The sequence below is a fragment of the Dipodomys ordii genome, unplaced genomic scaffold (assembly GCF_000151885.1).
Source record: "Dipodomys ordii isolate 6190 unplaced genomic scaffold, Dord_2.0 Scaffold13, whole genome shotgun sequence".
Lineage (NCBI taxonomy): Eukaryota > Metazoa > Chordata > Mammalia > Rodentia > Heteromyidae > Dipodomys > Dipodomys ordii.
This window is the reverse complement of record NW_012267229.1, coordinates 3,230,655-3,247,544: the sequence shown is the minus strand read 5'-3', so window position 1 is coordinate 3,247,544 and position 16,890 is coordinate 3,230,655. Positions and strand designations below refer to the sequence as shown.

The window sequence follows — 16,890 nt, the reverse complement described above, 5'->3', positions numbered from 1 at the left end:
ATGTGGGTCCCAGTCATAATTACTCTCCAATAATCATTCATCACAGTAAACAGCAATAATACAAGACTTGTTATTTTGGAGGATTGATTGAAAGCTTCATAAGTTATTTACAAATATGCAAGTGACACCAACAAGACTAGGGTAATGGTGGTGATGTGAGGTAAAATGGATAATGCTTTTCTGGGAATCCCACAACAAGGGAGAAAGATGTATCTGGCCTGCCACAGTCTGAGTAGACTCTAGGATTGAAGTCTACTCTCTTGACCCTGGCTTGGAACTCAAGAAACCACAACCTAGGATTACCATTCACTGGGTACCTTACTTTAAGTGTCAAACTGAGCAAGACTCAAACCGGTCTGTTCCACAAAAGGAAGATGTTTGTCTCAGAGATGGGCACTCCCCAGAGTAACTTGGCAGAGCATCTAGCATCGCTTCAGATGTCAGGTCAGGGCAAAACTGAGAATGCATCTGCCCAGTACATCTTGCGTTGATTACTTGGAGCGCATGTTTCTGATTCATTTGCACGTAATTCATCCAGGGGTGTTGCAAGAGCAATGTGATGGCCAAAGGAACCCAATGAGTCTTTTACTACATTTTTTAAACAAGTTTCTCTATGTTGATTATCTCTGAAAGCCAAGAGGCTGCATTCTTCCAGCCTTATGACAGACTTCAAAAGTAGGCTTTGCCACTCCAAGGAACAAGTTCTAACCTTAGCTCTGAGACATCTGCTTTGACCATGAGTCTGGGTCTGGACTATGCAGAGTGAAAAATCATAGCAGAGAAAGCCTGCTCTTAAGGGTTTCACATCTTTCCATACCCTGTGGCATCTGGACTACCTCAAGAACCCTACCTATTCCCTCTCTGTTCCCTCAGGCTCAGGAAGGGACCATACTTCTGTTACCTACTTTTTGGAAGGTAATGTAGCAAGTTGGTAAGATCATGGTCTCTGGAGCCAGACTCCCCACATCTCTGTCAATTACTCACTCTGTGACATTAGATACGCTGTTAGTGTTGGTATATGTCCTTGTTATAAAAAGGTATCCATTGCTATATAGCAACAACCCAAAACTTCTTAGCTTGCATCCATGACTATTGGATTATTCATTGTCTTATGGGTCAGAAGTCTGGTTCCAGATAATATCACTGGTGGTGGTAATTGAGCTCAAAGTAAAGGATCCAAGATGCCCTAGTAGCATGACTGGGGCCTGACTGAGATGCCTCACATCTCCGCAAGTTAAGCTGTCTCTTTACATGGTCTCTATAAGTGCAATAATCCAGGCTGAGCTACTTTACATACTGGTGGGAATGTTCCAAGAGAAAGAAAATAGAAGGTTGTATATCCTCTAAAACCTAGGCTCCTACCCATTAAACTGGACCAAGTGAGTCCCAAGGGAACCACAGACAAAAAGTGAGGGGAAATGGACTCCAACTGCTGATCAAAAGTATGACACACACATACAGATCCTGGGGAATTGCTAGGAGGATCAGATAAACTCATATGGAGTTTAAAACGGTGCCTGATACATTTAGTGTTCAGTAATAATTATGTTTTAGTATAATTATTCTTATACCACTTTAGGGACACAGTACATGTTTGCCTCTTGAATGAAAAGCTTCACAGCAGCTTAGCTATCAACAGTATAGACCTTGTTGGCTCCCAGCCCAAGATCATACGTTCCATCTAGTCATAGAATTCATGTGGGCTATTCTTGGATGTTTCCATTCTCTATCACCATGCAGTGTTAGCTTTCCTTCATGAGGGATGCGACCATCCTTTCCTTCAGCTCTCTCAGACTTTACTATTAAGGGTCACGGCTTGGAGGCTGTTGACTCCATATTGACCCTGGCCTGTTCTGAATTCTTCAGGTCACCATAGAGGTGGTCGACGGTCCAGACTCTGAAGTAGAAAAAGATCAACATCCGGAGAATAAGCCAAGCTGGCCAGTCCCATCCCCTGACTGGAGGGCATGGTGGCAGAGGTCCTTGTCCTTGGCGAGGGCAAACAGTGGGGACCAGGACTACAAATACGACAGTACCTCAGATGACAGCAACTTCCTCAACTCCCCCAGGGGGTGGGATCGTCCGGCCCCTGGCCACCGGACTTTTGAAACCAAAGAGCAACCAGAATATGGTGAGTTTACCACCCAATATTATAAAATTGGTGGGGAGAGTAAATGAAGATAATGAGGCCTGACACAGAGCCAAACAAAACCTAGTTTACAATATGTGGCTTTTGGTCTTCTGTGACACATCCCTCATAAAGGATCTGGTCCACAGTAGTCCCAAGGAGGCACCAGCAACCACATTTTAGTCTGGAAAGACTATAATTTGAAAATCATACCAATTATCAGAGGAGAGATTATTTTTTAGGGTCTTTTGGGTTCTTTCTGTCTCTCCTGTCCCTCAATTTTTTGTTGCATATCTCAAAAATGGAGGGATTATTAAGTTATCTCTCTTGTATTTTGCCACAACAGCTGCTTCCTTTGGTCAGACAACCATGTTCCCTTTGATATTGGCAGTGGAGTGGCCCAGGGGAATCAACTACCGTCAACATGTATGTCTCAGGTTGTCAAAGAAGGACCTCCCCAGGTAGAAGAATGGCGAGGAAGGATGGGTGAAATCAGTCCAAATATTGGGTGTGTGCACATGAAAATGGAACCAGGAAGCTTGAGGCAGTGGGTGGGGGTGGGTAGAGGATGATGGAAGGGGTGACACTGATCAAGATACATTGTACCCCTGAATGAACATACTAAATCAAAACCCCTATGCACAGCTATTTAGAGATACTAACTAAAAACAAAACAGGAAAATAAAGTTTAAGATCCTAAATTGGAATTGCTAGCTTCCCCTGTTGCTAAGAAGGGTAAAGTAACAAAAAAGCATCAAAATTCAGTGACTTGTGTTGAGATAAGAGAACAAAAGGTTGGGGAAGTCAAGCCCACTCAGTCGCTCATGGATCCAGCCTCCTCTTTCCATCTTGGAACTCTACTAACTATTATTCCATGGATGCTCTTCATCTAGCTGGTAACTAAGAAAAAGAGGGACCCAGAGAGGGCACACATACTCTTAACACACTTGGCCTGGTAATAACACACAGCATATTTACTCAAATTCTGTTGGTTAGGTCATACCTATAGAGGAGGGAGGCTGGGAGTATATTTGAGTATATTTTGGGTATCCAAGACAGAGAGGAAACACACTTAGCAAGAATCTCAACAGCCTTCATGGAAATTCAGATAGTGTGTTCTAAGAACATTTATCTCTTAGAAATGCACTTATCATCATGATGAACTTATGGCTTTCTCATCAGCAGATCTGGGAGTGAAAAGTACATGAGGAGGAAGACTCAGACCACTTATAAGCTCACTTGGATAATTATGTATTGTGGAGTCATTTCTACATATTAATAGAAGATTCTAGGCAACTTCCAAAACAGCAAGCCATTTTTTCCAGCCACATCATTCAGTTGTTCAACCAATAGTTATAAAGAGCTTGCCTGGTGGTTGTCATTATGCTAGCTGATAAGTATGTAAACACAAGAGAGATAGAATCTTTTTCTAAAGAGGATCTCACCAACCTAAAGACCAAGGGAGAAAATCAACTGAGGGAAAAATAATACCATGATAGAGATATATATCTATCCAGTGTGTGTGTGTGTGTGTGTGTGTGTGTGTGTGTGTGTGTGTGTGTTGATTATTAGTGGAACAGTGAGAATTCCCCACTCCTTCTAGCCAAGTTTGTGAAAACTTCAGTATTCCCAGAGGAACTTGAATTCATCTGTTTCTAAGAGGAATTACTTTGAAAGTAGCCAGCATTTTCTTTTTCTTTTCTTTTTTTTCTGGGTGAGGGGTCACACTGGGCTTTGAATTCAGGTCCTCATACTTGCTAGGCAGGCACTGTATCATTTAAGCCATGTCTCTACCCCTATTTTTAGCTTTTTTTGACAGTCACGGGACTTAATCTCAGGGACAGCACCCAGGCCCTGAGTTCAAGTTTAAGAACCTCATGGACTTTCCTGCCCAGGCTGTCTTCAAACTGTGACCCTTAGATCTCATCTTCTGAGTAGCTAGGATTACAGGCATTAACCACAGGCTCCAGCTTAGTTATTTTTGAAATATGATTTTGCCTTCTTCCCTGACACACATATGGACCATGATCCTCTTAGTTTAGGCTTCTCACCATGGCTGGGATGGCAGATGTGTGTCACTGCCCTGACGGATCTACCATTTCAAGTGGCACTGTTGAAATCTAGCTCTCAGCCTAGTACGTGGTGGACATTTTCGTCCCTTCTTGAACTTTTTGATTTCCCACAAAGGGGCTGCCAAAACATCGCAGAAATGTTCCCAGGAACTGTTTCTTCTTGTCATTATTATCTTCATGATTATTGCTGTTGACACTCATTTTCTGCTCTGAGCCATACTCCCTGTCAGTGAGTTAATAAGAACAAGTGTGTTTTATTATCGCAGAAAGGACTCTTGCCCTTGAAGCTTTGATCCAGCCAAAAATCCTCTTTCTGACCTTTCATCACATGAAATATACAAAAAATCCCCAAGACCTTCCCTAGGAGACCTATCTAGACCAGTGAGTGAAGGAGGCTTCAGGGTGGTGAAATGACACATCGTTTTTCCTACAATGTTGTTTGCTTTCTTTGCTAGCTTCAATAAACATGATTAAAAAGGGTATAAAAATCAGGGGACTTGGGCTGGGAAGGTGGCTCAGTGGTAGAGTGCTTGCCTTGCATGCATGAAGCCCTGGGTTCAATTCCCCAGCATCACATAAGCAGAAAAAGCTGGAAGTGGCACTGTGGCTCAAATGGTAGAGTGATAACCTTGAGCTGAAAAGCTGAGGGACAATGCCCAGGCCCAGAGTTCAGGCCCCACGACCGACAAAAGGAAAAAAAAAGAATCAAGGGACTCTTGCTGTGTGTGCCAGTACTAGGATTTGAATTCAGGGTCTGATATTGTCCTTTAGCTTTTGTGTGGCCAAAGCTCATGCTCTACTACTTGAGCCACAGCTCTACTTCTGACTAATTTCCACTTTTGTTGATTAATTGGAGTTGAGTCCACAGACTTTTCTGCCCAAGTTGACTTCCTGAGCATCTAGGATTATAGGCATGAGCTTCTGACACTCATGACTAATTCTAAGCAATCCTTTATTTAAAAAAAAAAAGTTTACTTTGGAAACAAAGACATGGAGAAAAGCCATTCAATAATAATAAATCCTTGATAGTCTCAGAAAGTGGCAGCTATCTAGAGAACATATTTGAAGAGGATTTTGTGTTATATTTTAAAGAGTTCGTTTTTGATGCTTAAGAAATGTCACCAAGGACCCGTTGCAGTGGGATAGGCCTATAATTCCAACCACACAGAAAACAGAGGTAGGAGAGTGCTTCCTGAGCAAGAAGCAGCCCTGCATTTGGTGAACAGATGGGCTCTCACATGTTTGTCTGTGGATAGTCTGGACTGTTCATCTGGGCAGAGCTGGCCTGGTGGTCGGGATGGTCTCTAGTGGCCTCATTTGCAATCCTCACCTAGAGAGTTAGGGATGCTGAGGTGGCTGGAGCTTCTCTTTTTCCAGGTCTTTACTCTTCCAAGATGCTCTTCATTAGGTGGTGCAAAAGTTCCTTACACCTGGAGGAGGGACAAGTCTTAAAGTACTAGCATTTTCCAGACCTCTATATCATTACATTCCCATTGGCCAAAAGAAGTCAGCAAGAAATAAGTAACCAAGAGAGTGAATATGAAGAGAGAAATTATGGGACATTATATTTTTCTATGTAATCTGATACCATATTCACATTTAATCATTCAAATGCACAAAATCAAAGCAAGAAGTCAACCTCATACAAAAATTCTCATGTGTCTTATAATGAGTTTCTTTGTAACTGTAATGGGAAGGAAATGCTGCAAGAGATTTCAGATGGTTGAGGCCCCATTGCATTGATAAAGCCAAGCAAGACACTACTTGGCACAATTGGATTATGTCTCATTCTAAATGAGATGAATTCTACTATAAATTAGTAAGTTTTAAAAATTCCCACTTCCCCATTTTAGGAGCATAAAAATTCAGACTTCTTGCAGGGATATTGTTCCTTTAAATAAAATCTAGCCCCACTGATGGGTGTATAATGGGATGGAGGGTGAGCACATGTGGTTTAATGCACAGTACCTAGATGCTCTCGCCATCAAACTTGCAACTCTGTGATTGTTTCAAGTACTCTATGGTATGTGGGAAGGGTAGGGCAGGAGGGGAAGATTATCACAAGATAATAGATGTCAAAATTAGGGATTAGTAGGTTACCCACCTCAATGGTTTTTCCCTTGGGAAGCCATTTGTATCTCCGGTCCTACAAGATGGAGGCTAGTAAGAGGAGGAAGAAGCCTAGTCCCCTTATATGATGCAGTAGTTTTTAACAGCTGAAGTTCAAATTTTATTTTTTAAGGAAAATAAAACAGAGTCCCTAGGGGCAAATGAGGTATGAGCAAACTCTCCGTTCAGACTTAGCAATGAAGACACAAGCAGGAAGTATCTCCCCGACTCCAATTCTGCATAGTGTGCAGAGAAGGCTAAGCAACCCAGGCCTTGCCCAAAGAGAATTCAGAGTGGATGCCATGTAAACAATAGCCCGGGAGGCTGGCACAGAGCCTACGGTTCAGGTGGAAACGTGTGGATGACATTCTTGCTGGGCCTACATAATAACAACCACCTCAACCTGTTATGAATGGAGAATACCCCTATCCTACAAGACACATGCCTATGGACCTCATACTTGGCACCAACAGAGGCCCTGAGGCTATTGAAAGATGGGCATCAATTTGGAGAGATTATAAAAAAGTGTAGGTGCTGAAGAAAAAGTCTTGCTTTAGAGATTAAGGGCTTCGTGCTAGAGCCCAAGCTTCCTGTTGGCCTTGTACAAGCCCCTCCCCCACCCACCCCTCCAGGACTTCTTACTTCTGCTAAGAGGAAGTCAGTCTTCATATTGTTCCAATCTCTCCCACTCATCTCCCACTGCCACCCTCCAATCCTGGTCTGCCACCTCATTCACCAACATCTCACATATTCTGTAAATTACTCATTTTGTGCATGTTCTTTTTTTTTTTTTTTTTCAGTCATAGGCTTGATCTCAGGGCCTGGGCACTGTCCCTGAGCTCTTCAGCTCAAGGAGAGTGCTCTACCACTTTGAGCCACAGGGCCACTTTTGGTTTTCTGGTGGTTACTTGGAGATAAGAGTCTCATGGAGGGGGGGGAGGAGAAGGGTTGGGATTGGGGGGGGGAGGGGGGAGGCTGGGAAGGGATGTGAAGGGTAAACCAAAGGAGGAGGCTGCAATGCTTGGTAAGAAATGTACGCATTATCCTGCCCATGTAATTGTAACCCCTCTGTACAGTATGTTCACAATTAAAAAATTAATTAATTAATTAAAAAAAAGAAAAAAGAAAGCTCTGGGACTATCGTTATTAAACAACTTCATTATCTCTCATTAAAAATAAACAACTTAAAAAAAAAGTCTCATGGACATTCCTGCCTGGGCTGGCTTTGAGCCTCAATCTTCAAATCTCAGCCTCCTGAGTAGCTAGGATTACAAGCATGAGCCACCAGCACCCAGCACATGCATTGTTTTGACGCCACTTTCTTACTCTGAGAATTTCTTTTAATGATATATATGTGAATTGTGTGTACAAGAAAATAGGTGGGCAAATGAATTCATAATATTCAATGTATGTGTGAAAGTGGAACTAGGTAAATCAAGGGGATGGATGGGGTTGGGAGAGTTGAGAATGATAGGAAGGGGGACATTGATCGGCTGCATTGTACTCACAAACTGACAGGTTGAATTGCAACCCCTTTGTACAATTACTTAAAGAAAAAAAAGAAAAAACAAATTTACAAAGTATATCAATTTTTTAAATGTATTTAACGTACAATGAGAACTCAATGAATATTGGATGAATATTGAATAATTACCTCAAAAGACATTTCTAGTTTTACCATTAATATATCAGTTTCCTATCAATACATAACAAAGCATTTTGAACTATATGTCTGAAAACAGCAATTTATGCCTGTGATACCAGTGGCTCATGCCTATAATCCTAACCACAGATAGTAGTTCAAAGCCAGCCTAGGCAGGAAAGTCCTTGAGACTCTTACCTCCAATTAACCACCAAAAAGCCAAAGCTGTGGCTCAAATGACAGAGACTAGCCTTGAGCAAAAAAAAAAAAACAAATCAGGGAAAGCACTCAGGCCCTGAGTTCAAGCCCCAGGACTAATGCACGCGCGCATGCACGCACACACACACACACACACACACACACACACACACACACAGAGCAGTTTTGTTTTATTTTTCAAAATTTCCTGACTTAATGGTCCAAATAAGGTTACTAGAAAGTCTAGTACTCCTAATATCATCAGATGCCTTCAACTTCCACTTGGAAAACTTCATCCTTTCATCCAATGTCCTTGTGGTCCTTCATGAGGATCTCCTCTTCCAGGTGGTATCCTGTAATTCAAAGGTTTAGATTGTGCTTCTCTCACAGTGACTAGATTTCCTTGAGCAAAAACTGGAAGCTGTCAGGCACAAAGGCAGCCTACCCCTTTTCAACCTTCATCCAAAGATGGTGGTCCTCTTTGGAGACTGCCTACTATGTTATTCCATGACCTGACTCTCTGCAGTCTATGTACATTCTCAAGAAGCATTTTCTGGGCACATCAGATCCTAGCCAGGTACCAATCATCATTGTGCCCTAAGCTTCTCTATCATCACAGAGCTGGGTCCTGAAACTATGCCTAGGGTCTGCAAACCTGGTAGCTCCAGCTATCACCTTGTCCCCTCTGACAATGAGGACAATGGAGGTGGACAAGCGGAGGGCTACTTGATAGCGACGCTTGGGATGGAACCTTTCTGAGCTGTGACTCCTGAGGCAGAACTCTTTGGGCAGGGGTGTGGGGAGCAGAACACTTAGACTCTTTGGTGACCATCTCCCTGGCTCCCTTCCAGATTCCACGGATGGTGAGGGTGACTGGAGTCTATGGTCTGTCTGCAGTGTCACCTGTGGGAATGGTAACCAGAAGCGCACCCGGTCCTGTGGCTACGCATGCACAGCAACAGAATCCAGGACCTGCGACCGTCCAAACTGCCCAGGTGAGTTTTCTCAGGGCTGTAGCTCCCACTTCAAAGAAAATCTTTTTCACTTATATTTAAAAACTGAGGGAAGAGTTCTTTTTCTTTTCAAATTGCTTTTCATTTTATAAACTACCTTTAAGTAGTTGTACAAAGGAGTTTCATTTCCCCATGTCAATTTATGCATACAGTGCATCTAGATCAATACCCCTCCTTCCGTCATTCTCTCCCCATCTGCCTCAAACTGACTTTTTAAAACCATTTTCCTGATGAGACTTCTGACCTGTCCGAGACAAGAGACAATAAGTTTCATGGGTTGATTTGATGGGTTTTCTTCATCTTACCGCTCATGAGACCAGAAGGACCAATAGCATGTTGAACTTGTTTAATCAGATGTGGGATTTGTTGTGACTTGAAGAGACACACGCAAAAATAGACACTTATGGTCTGACAGGAAAACCTACATGAATGAGCCAATGGCTATCTGAACAAACACCACACTTATCCCGAGGGATAAGTGCCCAAGGCTCGGCAGGGAGCAACACTGGGGCAACAACTTAGCATTCAGTTATGATTTTATGCTGCATTGTCAGTACTTTGTTTTTGCCAGCCCTGGGGCTTGAACTCTCAGGGTCTGGGCACTGTCCCTGAGCTTCTTTTGCTCAAGGCTAGCACTCTACCACTTGAGCCACAGCATCTCTTCTGGCTTTTTCTGTTTATGTGATACTGAGGAAGCAAACTTAGAGCTTCATGCATGCAAGGCAAGCACTCTACCACTAAGCCACTTTCCCAGCCCTTGTAAGTACTTTCTAAATTAAACTTATTGCCAGTTTTGTGAGAGATCATATCAACAGAGAATAATTGTGACTTACTCTTAATGGTTTGTCGAGCTATGGGGAGTGGGCCAAGTCTAACCTGTGACCTATCTGTATGTGGCTTATACATTTTTATAAAGAGTTGCAAAGAGAAGGAGGAGGCAGACAAGCAGACAGGCAATCAAGATCATTAATAGTCCATAAAGCCTAAACTACGTACCCTCTGACCTTTTACATAAAAGCTTATCAACTCCTGGTCTATAGTTTTACCAAGTGTTCTCATTTCCAGGTAGAGGCTAGAATCCAGCCTACAATAATATCTTAGGCCTTTTCAAGAAACCACACATTTCAAAGGGTTTCATTTGAAAGAAATTTCAGAGACAGAAAATCTGATCCCCACACCCCAGACTTCCTTTTTCTACCCCTAGACATTCTATTCTCAAACAGAAGACATGTGGAACAAAATAGAAGTTGAAGCACAAAGAAGTTTCTGAGGAGAGAAGAATTATTGGTCCCAATGAATGTGTATGCCAGCTAAAGGGCATGCATAGAAAATAGGGCTGAAATCGAAGAAGTGGTGGTTCCTGGCTTTGTGTCAGCCATGAAGATTTCTAAAGTGTGGAGCAACTACCAAGATGCTTTCTTTGATCTTTCCAGTGCTCATTGTGATGAACTAAGTTGGAAGTCTTGTCAGTGGGATTTAGATGGGTAAGAACAAACTAACAAATAATAGCATGAGGAGGAGGAAGAAAGGATAGGAAGCTCATCAAGGAAGAAGATACTAATTATGAAGAAATGTATCAAGAAGATGATGTGAAGCAAAAGAAAATACTACCTGGGTGTGCAGATCTGTGTGGAATTCTATATAGCATATGTGAAATCTTTGATTTGATTCATAGACAGGAAGGAAGGAAGAAAGGAGGGAAGGAAGGAAGGAGGGAAGGAAAGAAGGAAAGGGAGGGAGGGAGGAAAGGAGGAAGGAAGGAAGGAAGGAAGGAAGGAAGGAAGGAAGGAAGGAAGGAAGGAAGGAAGGTAGGGAATGAGGGAGGGAGGGAGGGAAAGAAGGAAAGGATAGAAGGAGGGAGGGAGGGAGGAAAGGAGGAAGGAAGGAAGGAAGGAAGGAAGGAAGGAAGGAAGGAAGGAAGGAAGGAAGGAAGGAAGGGGGAAGGAGGGAGGGAAGGAAGGAGAATGGAGAGATAGGGAATGAGGGAGGGAGGGAGGGAAAGAAGGAAAGGATAGAAGGAGGGTAGGAGAGAGGGAAGGAGGAAGGGCAGGAAGGATGGAAGGAAGAAGAAAAGGAGGGAGGAAGGGAGGGAAGGAAGGAAGGAAAGAAGGAAGGAGGGAGTAAGGGAGGGAACGAAAGAAGGACAGAGAGGAGAGTGGGAAGAAAGGATAGAGGAAGGGAAGGAGGGAGGGGGGAGGGAAAGAAGGAAAGAAGGAAGGAAGGAAGGAAGGAAGGACAGGAAGAGATTCAAAAGATGAAGATGAAGGAGTTCAAAAGAAAAACATGGAAAATATGGTAAAGAATAAAGGTTTTTGAGTACTTAGGAAGCAACTTCTCATAACTTTGATATGTATTATTTCATTGAATCCTCACAATAACCTCATGAATTAGGAATTTATTATTCCATTCAGCATCTGTGGAAACTGAGACAATAGACCAGCAATAAATTATTACTATGGGATGTGAATGCAAGCTGATTTTAGGATTTTAACCCCCCCCCCAGAATCCATGTTCGAAACCATTAAACTCTTCTACCTCTATCAGATACAAACGTATTAGTATTAGGCACACATGGATATGGACATGTATTTAGAGGTAAGGACTAACCCAGATGAAAGCCATATACAGCCCTGAAAATCATTTGGATTGACAGGACAGACATTTATGTTTTTTTATTGGCTGCCCTCTGCCCATCTGCCTGTATTGATAATTTTGTAGGGCCATTTTGCCAAATGGCCCTTGGCAAAAAAAAAAAAAAAAAAAAAGTTCCTTGCTATAGGGGGTGTGGGGATTGGTTTGGTTCTCTTCCAGGTCTAGACTCCCGGCCTGGATTTAGATTTCCTGTCAGGAAAAGCTCTCTGCCACCATTTTGAATGGGATTTGGCAGGGGGGGGGAAGGGGGAGGGGGAGAGGACACTGCTGAGAACAACATGAACAAGAGCCCTGTCCATGTGTGTTCTACTCATCTGTCTTGGTCTCCTTCCATCCTTTCTGCCTTTCCACTCCATTCCTTCCAGCTTTACAGGCTTCCTTTGGAGCAGGGATATTTCCTTTTGCAAGATCTCTGATTTGTTAATTCTCAGCTTTGCCAAAAAGAATCCTGGCCTCATAGTTATTACAGGGCAAAATTATGTCTCCTGCATCATCCCTGTGAATATGTTTTGAGGAGCCTCACACAAAATCAGAGGGAGCTCCTGGAAATCAAGACATGCCCAGAAAGGAAACCATGGCTTGCCAACCAAAGTCCCATGGTCCCTCACTCCTTCCTCTTCTTAGCTTACACTAAGCCCTTGTTTGTAAAGGAAACCATGCAGTCACTATTTGTTTTGAGGGAGGAGCTTGGGGAAGCTGGGAAATTTGAGGCAAGCTAAGCTCAATTCCTTAGAGCAAGTGACAAATAACCTGCTTCTGAAGCATCTAAAAGGTTAAAAGCTCTAGAACATGAGATGTTTGGTCTTTGGCATTGGCCTATTGCATGCTGAGACAGAGCTAGGTAACTAATAAATGGAGAAATGAGAGCTGCTCTTAATGCTTACTTTACACATAGTTGGTTTCACTCATTCACCTCTGTGGGGGAGGAAGTATCACATAGTTCTTCCCATTTTTGAGATGTGAAAACCAAGGCACACAAAGATGAAATGGCTTGGCCAGCTTTGCATAGCTAATATTGATTTAAATGTCAGCCAGTCACTGAAGACAAACAATTACTAGTTCTACTGTGCCTGGTTTAGTTTCTCTGATGCCAACAGTCAGCAACTCTGATATGTACTTCCTCCCCCCTTCCCCCCACCCATACTACCCAATCCTCATTCTAAGGCTGAGTGAGTGAGATCCTGAGGAATTCATTCAGGCACATTTGGATCTGATTTCATGCTGCAAATGGTATCTGGAGTTTTAATATATTTTATACACTACTACCTGCTTTTTACTGTTTCCTCTATTGGCAGGTTTCTGCCCACGAGTAGGGATGAATACAAAAGCGGCTTTGTTTAAGTGGATTTGTCTTTGATTTGAGGAGGGGTGGCTTTTTTCCATATAACTAAGGGGGGAAAATGTGCTCTTGTCTGTGTTTAGGAATCGAAGACACTTTCAGGACAGCAGCCACCGAAGTGAGTCTGCTTGCGGGAAGCGAGGAGTTCAATGCAACCAGACTGTTTGAAGTTGGTAAGGAGATTTTTTTTTCTTTTTTCAATCCAAATATTGATTTAGCGCTTCAGAGATTCCTTGTGCCTGTGCATTGCCATCCTTGGATCTGAGGCAATATTTCATTTTACTCTTCTGGGTTCCAATTCTCCTAACATATTTCTTGTTCATTGAGTATATCAAGAGCAAGAAAGAACAAGGCTGTCCTTCGTTCCCTCCCTCCCACAGCAAACTGAACCATGCGCTTGGGTGAGCACCTGCTCCACAGCAGGGCAGATAGGAGCCAATCCCTTCCCTTTGCATAGGATCAATCCATGGCAGGACCTCAAGCCCTGTGGAGCCCATTCTCCCTGAGAGCCCCCCCACCCAGCATCCCCAGTAAAATTGGTTCTCCACAAGAAGAACAGAAGAGAGAAAGAGGAGATTTTCTTAATATTACATACTCTCCTTCCCTGCAAGAATTTCCCATAAACTTTTGGTATACTCTGCTCTACTCCTTACCTGTCTTCTAGAAAGTGCTAGCACAAAAAACAAGAGCCAAAAAAAACAAAACCAAAAGTACCTTCTCAAGTGCAATCTTGCTTTTATTTTTTATGTATTTATTTTTATTTTTTGGGTCTGGCTGTGGGGCCTGAACTCTGGGCCTGGGCGCTGTCCCTCAGCTCTTCAGCTCAAGGCTAGCACTCTACCACTTGAGCCACAGCGCCCTTTCGGGTTTTTTTCTTTTTGCTTATGTGGTGCTGAGGAATCGAACCCAGGGCCTCATGCATGCAAGGCAAGCGCTCTACCCCTGAGCCACCTTCCCAGCCCCAAATTATTTTATTTTTTTCTTTATTAGCTGTAAGTAGCTGTACAAGAAGTTTTAAGTCAACAACTCAGTTTAGGAGTACAATGGATCTTGATCAATGGCCTCCCTTTCATCCTCTCAATTTACCTAACTCCATTTTCACATATCATATTACGATTGACTTTGCCTACCTTTTTTCCTCTCCCCACTCACAAGCTACCTTAAAAAAAAGTAAGCTCATGGGGTTAAGATACCTTCTGCCCCCTAAAATTCCATCTTAACCCCTTTACTTCTGCCCTGCCTCTTCATCCAAAAGTGAAATGGCCTCGGTCCCTCTGGATTTCATAGTTACATGTGATGTAACTAGGTAGAACTCCTTAAAGGACTATCTGTGCCCACCAAGGATCTACATAGAACATTCTATTTTTTAAAATACATAACAAAGAATGTAAACAATGATGCCAGCAAAAGAAATCAAGCACCTACAACATCAGGGTGCCAAAAGGAGCGGTGGGGACTGTGACAAAATCAAGTCCCCAAGCTTCGTCCAAAAGGTCAGCCATAACTTGACCCTCAGTACTGCCAGAGATTTTGGTTTTCCAAGAGAACACAAGTCAGGGTTTTGCTAGAATAGCTCTATTTTTGCAATGCTTTACAAACATTTATTTTAGAAAATAAAGATAGCCAGACAAGTCTGTGAGGCAAACTGGAGGCAGTTTGGAAACGGTACATTACTAAGGTCTCCGCCTCACTCCTCACCTCATACATGCCATACAAATTGCATGTAACAGAGCCTTCTACCAGCGTTTCATTTAAAGACGAGAAAGGCACAAATTCTGTGTAAAATGGAAGTGCAGCCAAGGCGGTCTATGAGGCCTCCTCCTATCACGCTGCAGAGGTAGGCAGCCTCTTGCCTTTTGCAGAGGCTGAATCCAGATGCACAAGGCCCCTCCCAGCCTGTGGCTGAGGATGACAGGGCTGAACACATGTGCTTCCATCAGGGTCAGGCAGAAAAGAATGTGACTCACTCAAATAGACACTGAGGAAACACTGGGTGAAAAGACTGCTTGCAGGGTGGATGGAAACCAAGAAAGGGTTGTACAGAAGACCAAGACTAGCAATGGTGGGGAATGCTTGCCACTGCCCGTCTGAGAGGACCAAGAAGGAAGCCCGGAACAGAGCCCACAGGGAGGGCCACAGGACAGCAGTCCTGGCTCTCAGAAGGATGAAGTCAGATAGAAAGGAGCTGAGGATGTAAATACGATGGCCTATTGCCAGATCCTGCCATCGGTTCAACCCAGCTAGAAGTCAGGGGTCAACATGATATGGACCACACAGATGAACCTTCCAGGGTGAACAACAATGTGAGATGAGGATGTAGAAGAGCAGATCGCAGATGAGAAAAACTTTACTTTCACAAGGTCAAGTTATTGGATGAAGAATGGCCTTAGGTTATTTTGATTTACAAAATGGCACAACGTAGTAACCATCTCAGAGATATGCAGAACTCCAATGAGTTACGATTTGTAAAGCTTGAGAACATACCCATGCACTGAAGAAGCTGCACAAATTTGATAAACTGTAAAATCAAGTCAATGGATGTCTTGTGGGTACATGAACTGTAGTGACCTCTCACCTCAGATGGAAATGCAAAGCTACCATCTGTGGTCTTGGGAATTTTGTCTCCAAAGACGCTGCCCTCTCAGAGAGATCCTGTAGGCTTCCTAGACACTGCCTAGCTTGGGACTTTCATTGTGACGGGAGGTTGCAGTTGCGGAATCGTGAAACTCAGAGCTGAAAGGTTCCTCAGCCTATTTCAGCTGTACAGAATGAGGATTCTGTACACTGGTCTGTGCACTTCATATCACCTCCCACTTATTCTCCACCCAAACTTTAGAAGAGAGCTACTACTTTATACTCCTTTAAGAAAAAACTGAGTAGTCCTATGTACTTACAAGAGGCTGAGACCTGAGGATCATGATTTGAAGTCAGCCTAGGCAAGAAAGTCCATGAGACTCTTATTTCCAATTAACTACCAAAAGCCAGAAGTGGAGCTGTGGTACAAGTGGTAAAGCACTAGCCTTGCGTAAAAAAGCTAAGAGACCATGAGTTCAAGACTCAGTGCTCTCTCCCTCTCCCTCTCCCTCTCCCTCTCCCTCTCCCTCTCTCTCTCTCTCTCTCTCTCTCCCACACACACACACACACACACACACACCTGTGTGGTCACCTTACAGACCTTCGGTGACTCAGGAACCACGTGCTCCTTAACCTAGTCTGTGATTTGTGAATGACTAGCATTTTTAACACATCACTTTGTTTTTTCGGTCCTGGGGCTTGACCTCTGGGCCAAGGACCTATCCCTGAGCCTCTGTGCTCAGCTCAACGTTAGCACTTAAGCCACATCTCCACTTCCAACTTTTTTATAGTTAATTGGAGATAAGAGTTTCCTGGACTCTACTGGCCAGGCTGGCTTTGAACAATAATCCTCAGATCTCAGCCCCCTGAGTAACTAGGATTACAGGCGTGAGCCACTAGTGCCCAGCAACACATTTTTTAAGACAGGTTCTCACTATGTATTTCAGGATGGCTTTAAACTTAGGATCCTCCTGCCTCGCTTCTTCAATGCTTGGAATACAGATGTGTCCCACCACCATAAATGCTATTGCATTTTTATGAGTACCAACTTTTTGTATTTACCACCTTTTCACACACACACACACACACACACACACACACACACCCTCCATGGTTGGCTTCCTAACATATGCCTCCTCTTATCCACTATAGCTCACTAAGGC

The 16,890-nt window shown here is 43.3% G+C and overlaps 1 protein-coding gene across 1 annotated transcript in view; it reads left to right on the top strand.

Annotated features, from left to right (window-relative positions):
* The window catches only part of Ism1 (isthmin 1, angiogenesis inhibitor), a 69,437-nt gene that overhangs the window by 48,744 nt on the left and 3,803 nt on the right, over positions 1-16,890 (top strand). Inside the window, exons 3-5 of the mRNA XM_013010764.1 lie at positions 1,867-2,131; positions 9,001-9,144; positions 13,237-13,326. Coding sequence (XP_012866218.1) covers positions 1,867-2,131; positions 9,001-9,144; positions 13,237-13,326 — 499 coding nt within the window. The remainder of the gene's footprint in view (positions 1-1,866; positions 2,132-9,000; positions 9,145-13,236; positions 13,327-16,890) is intronic.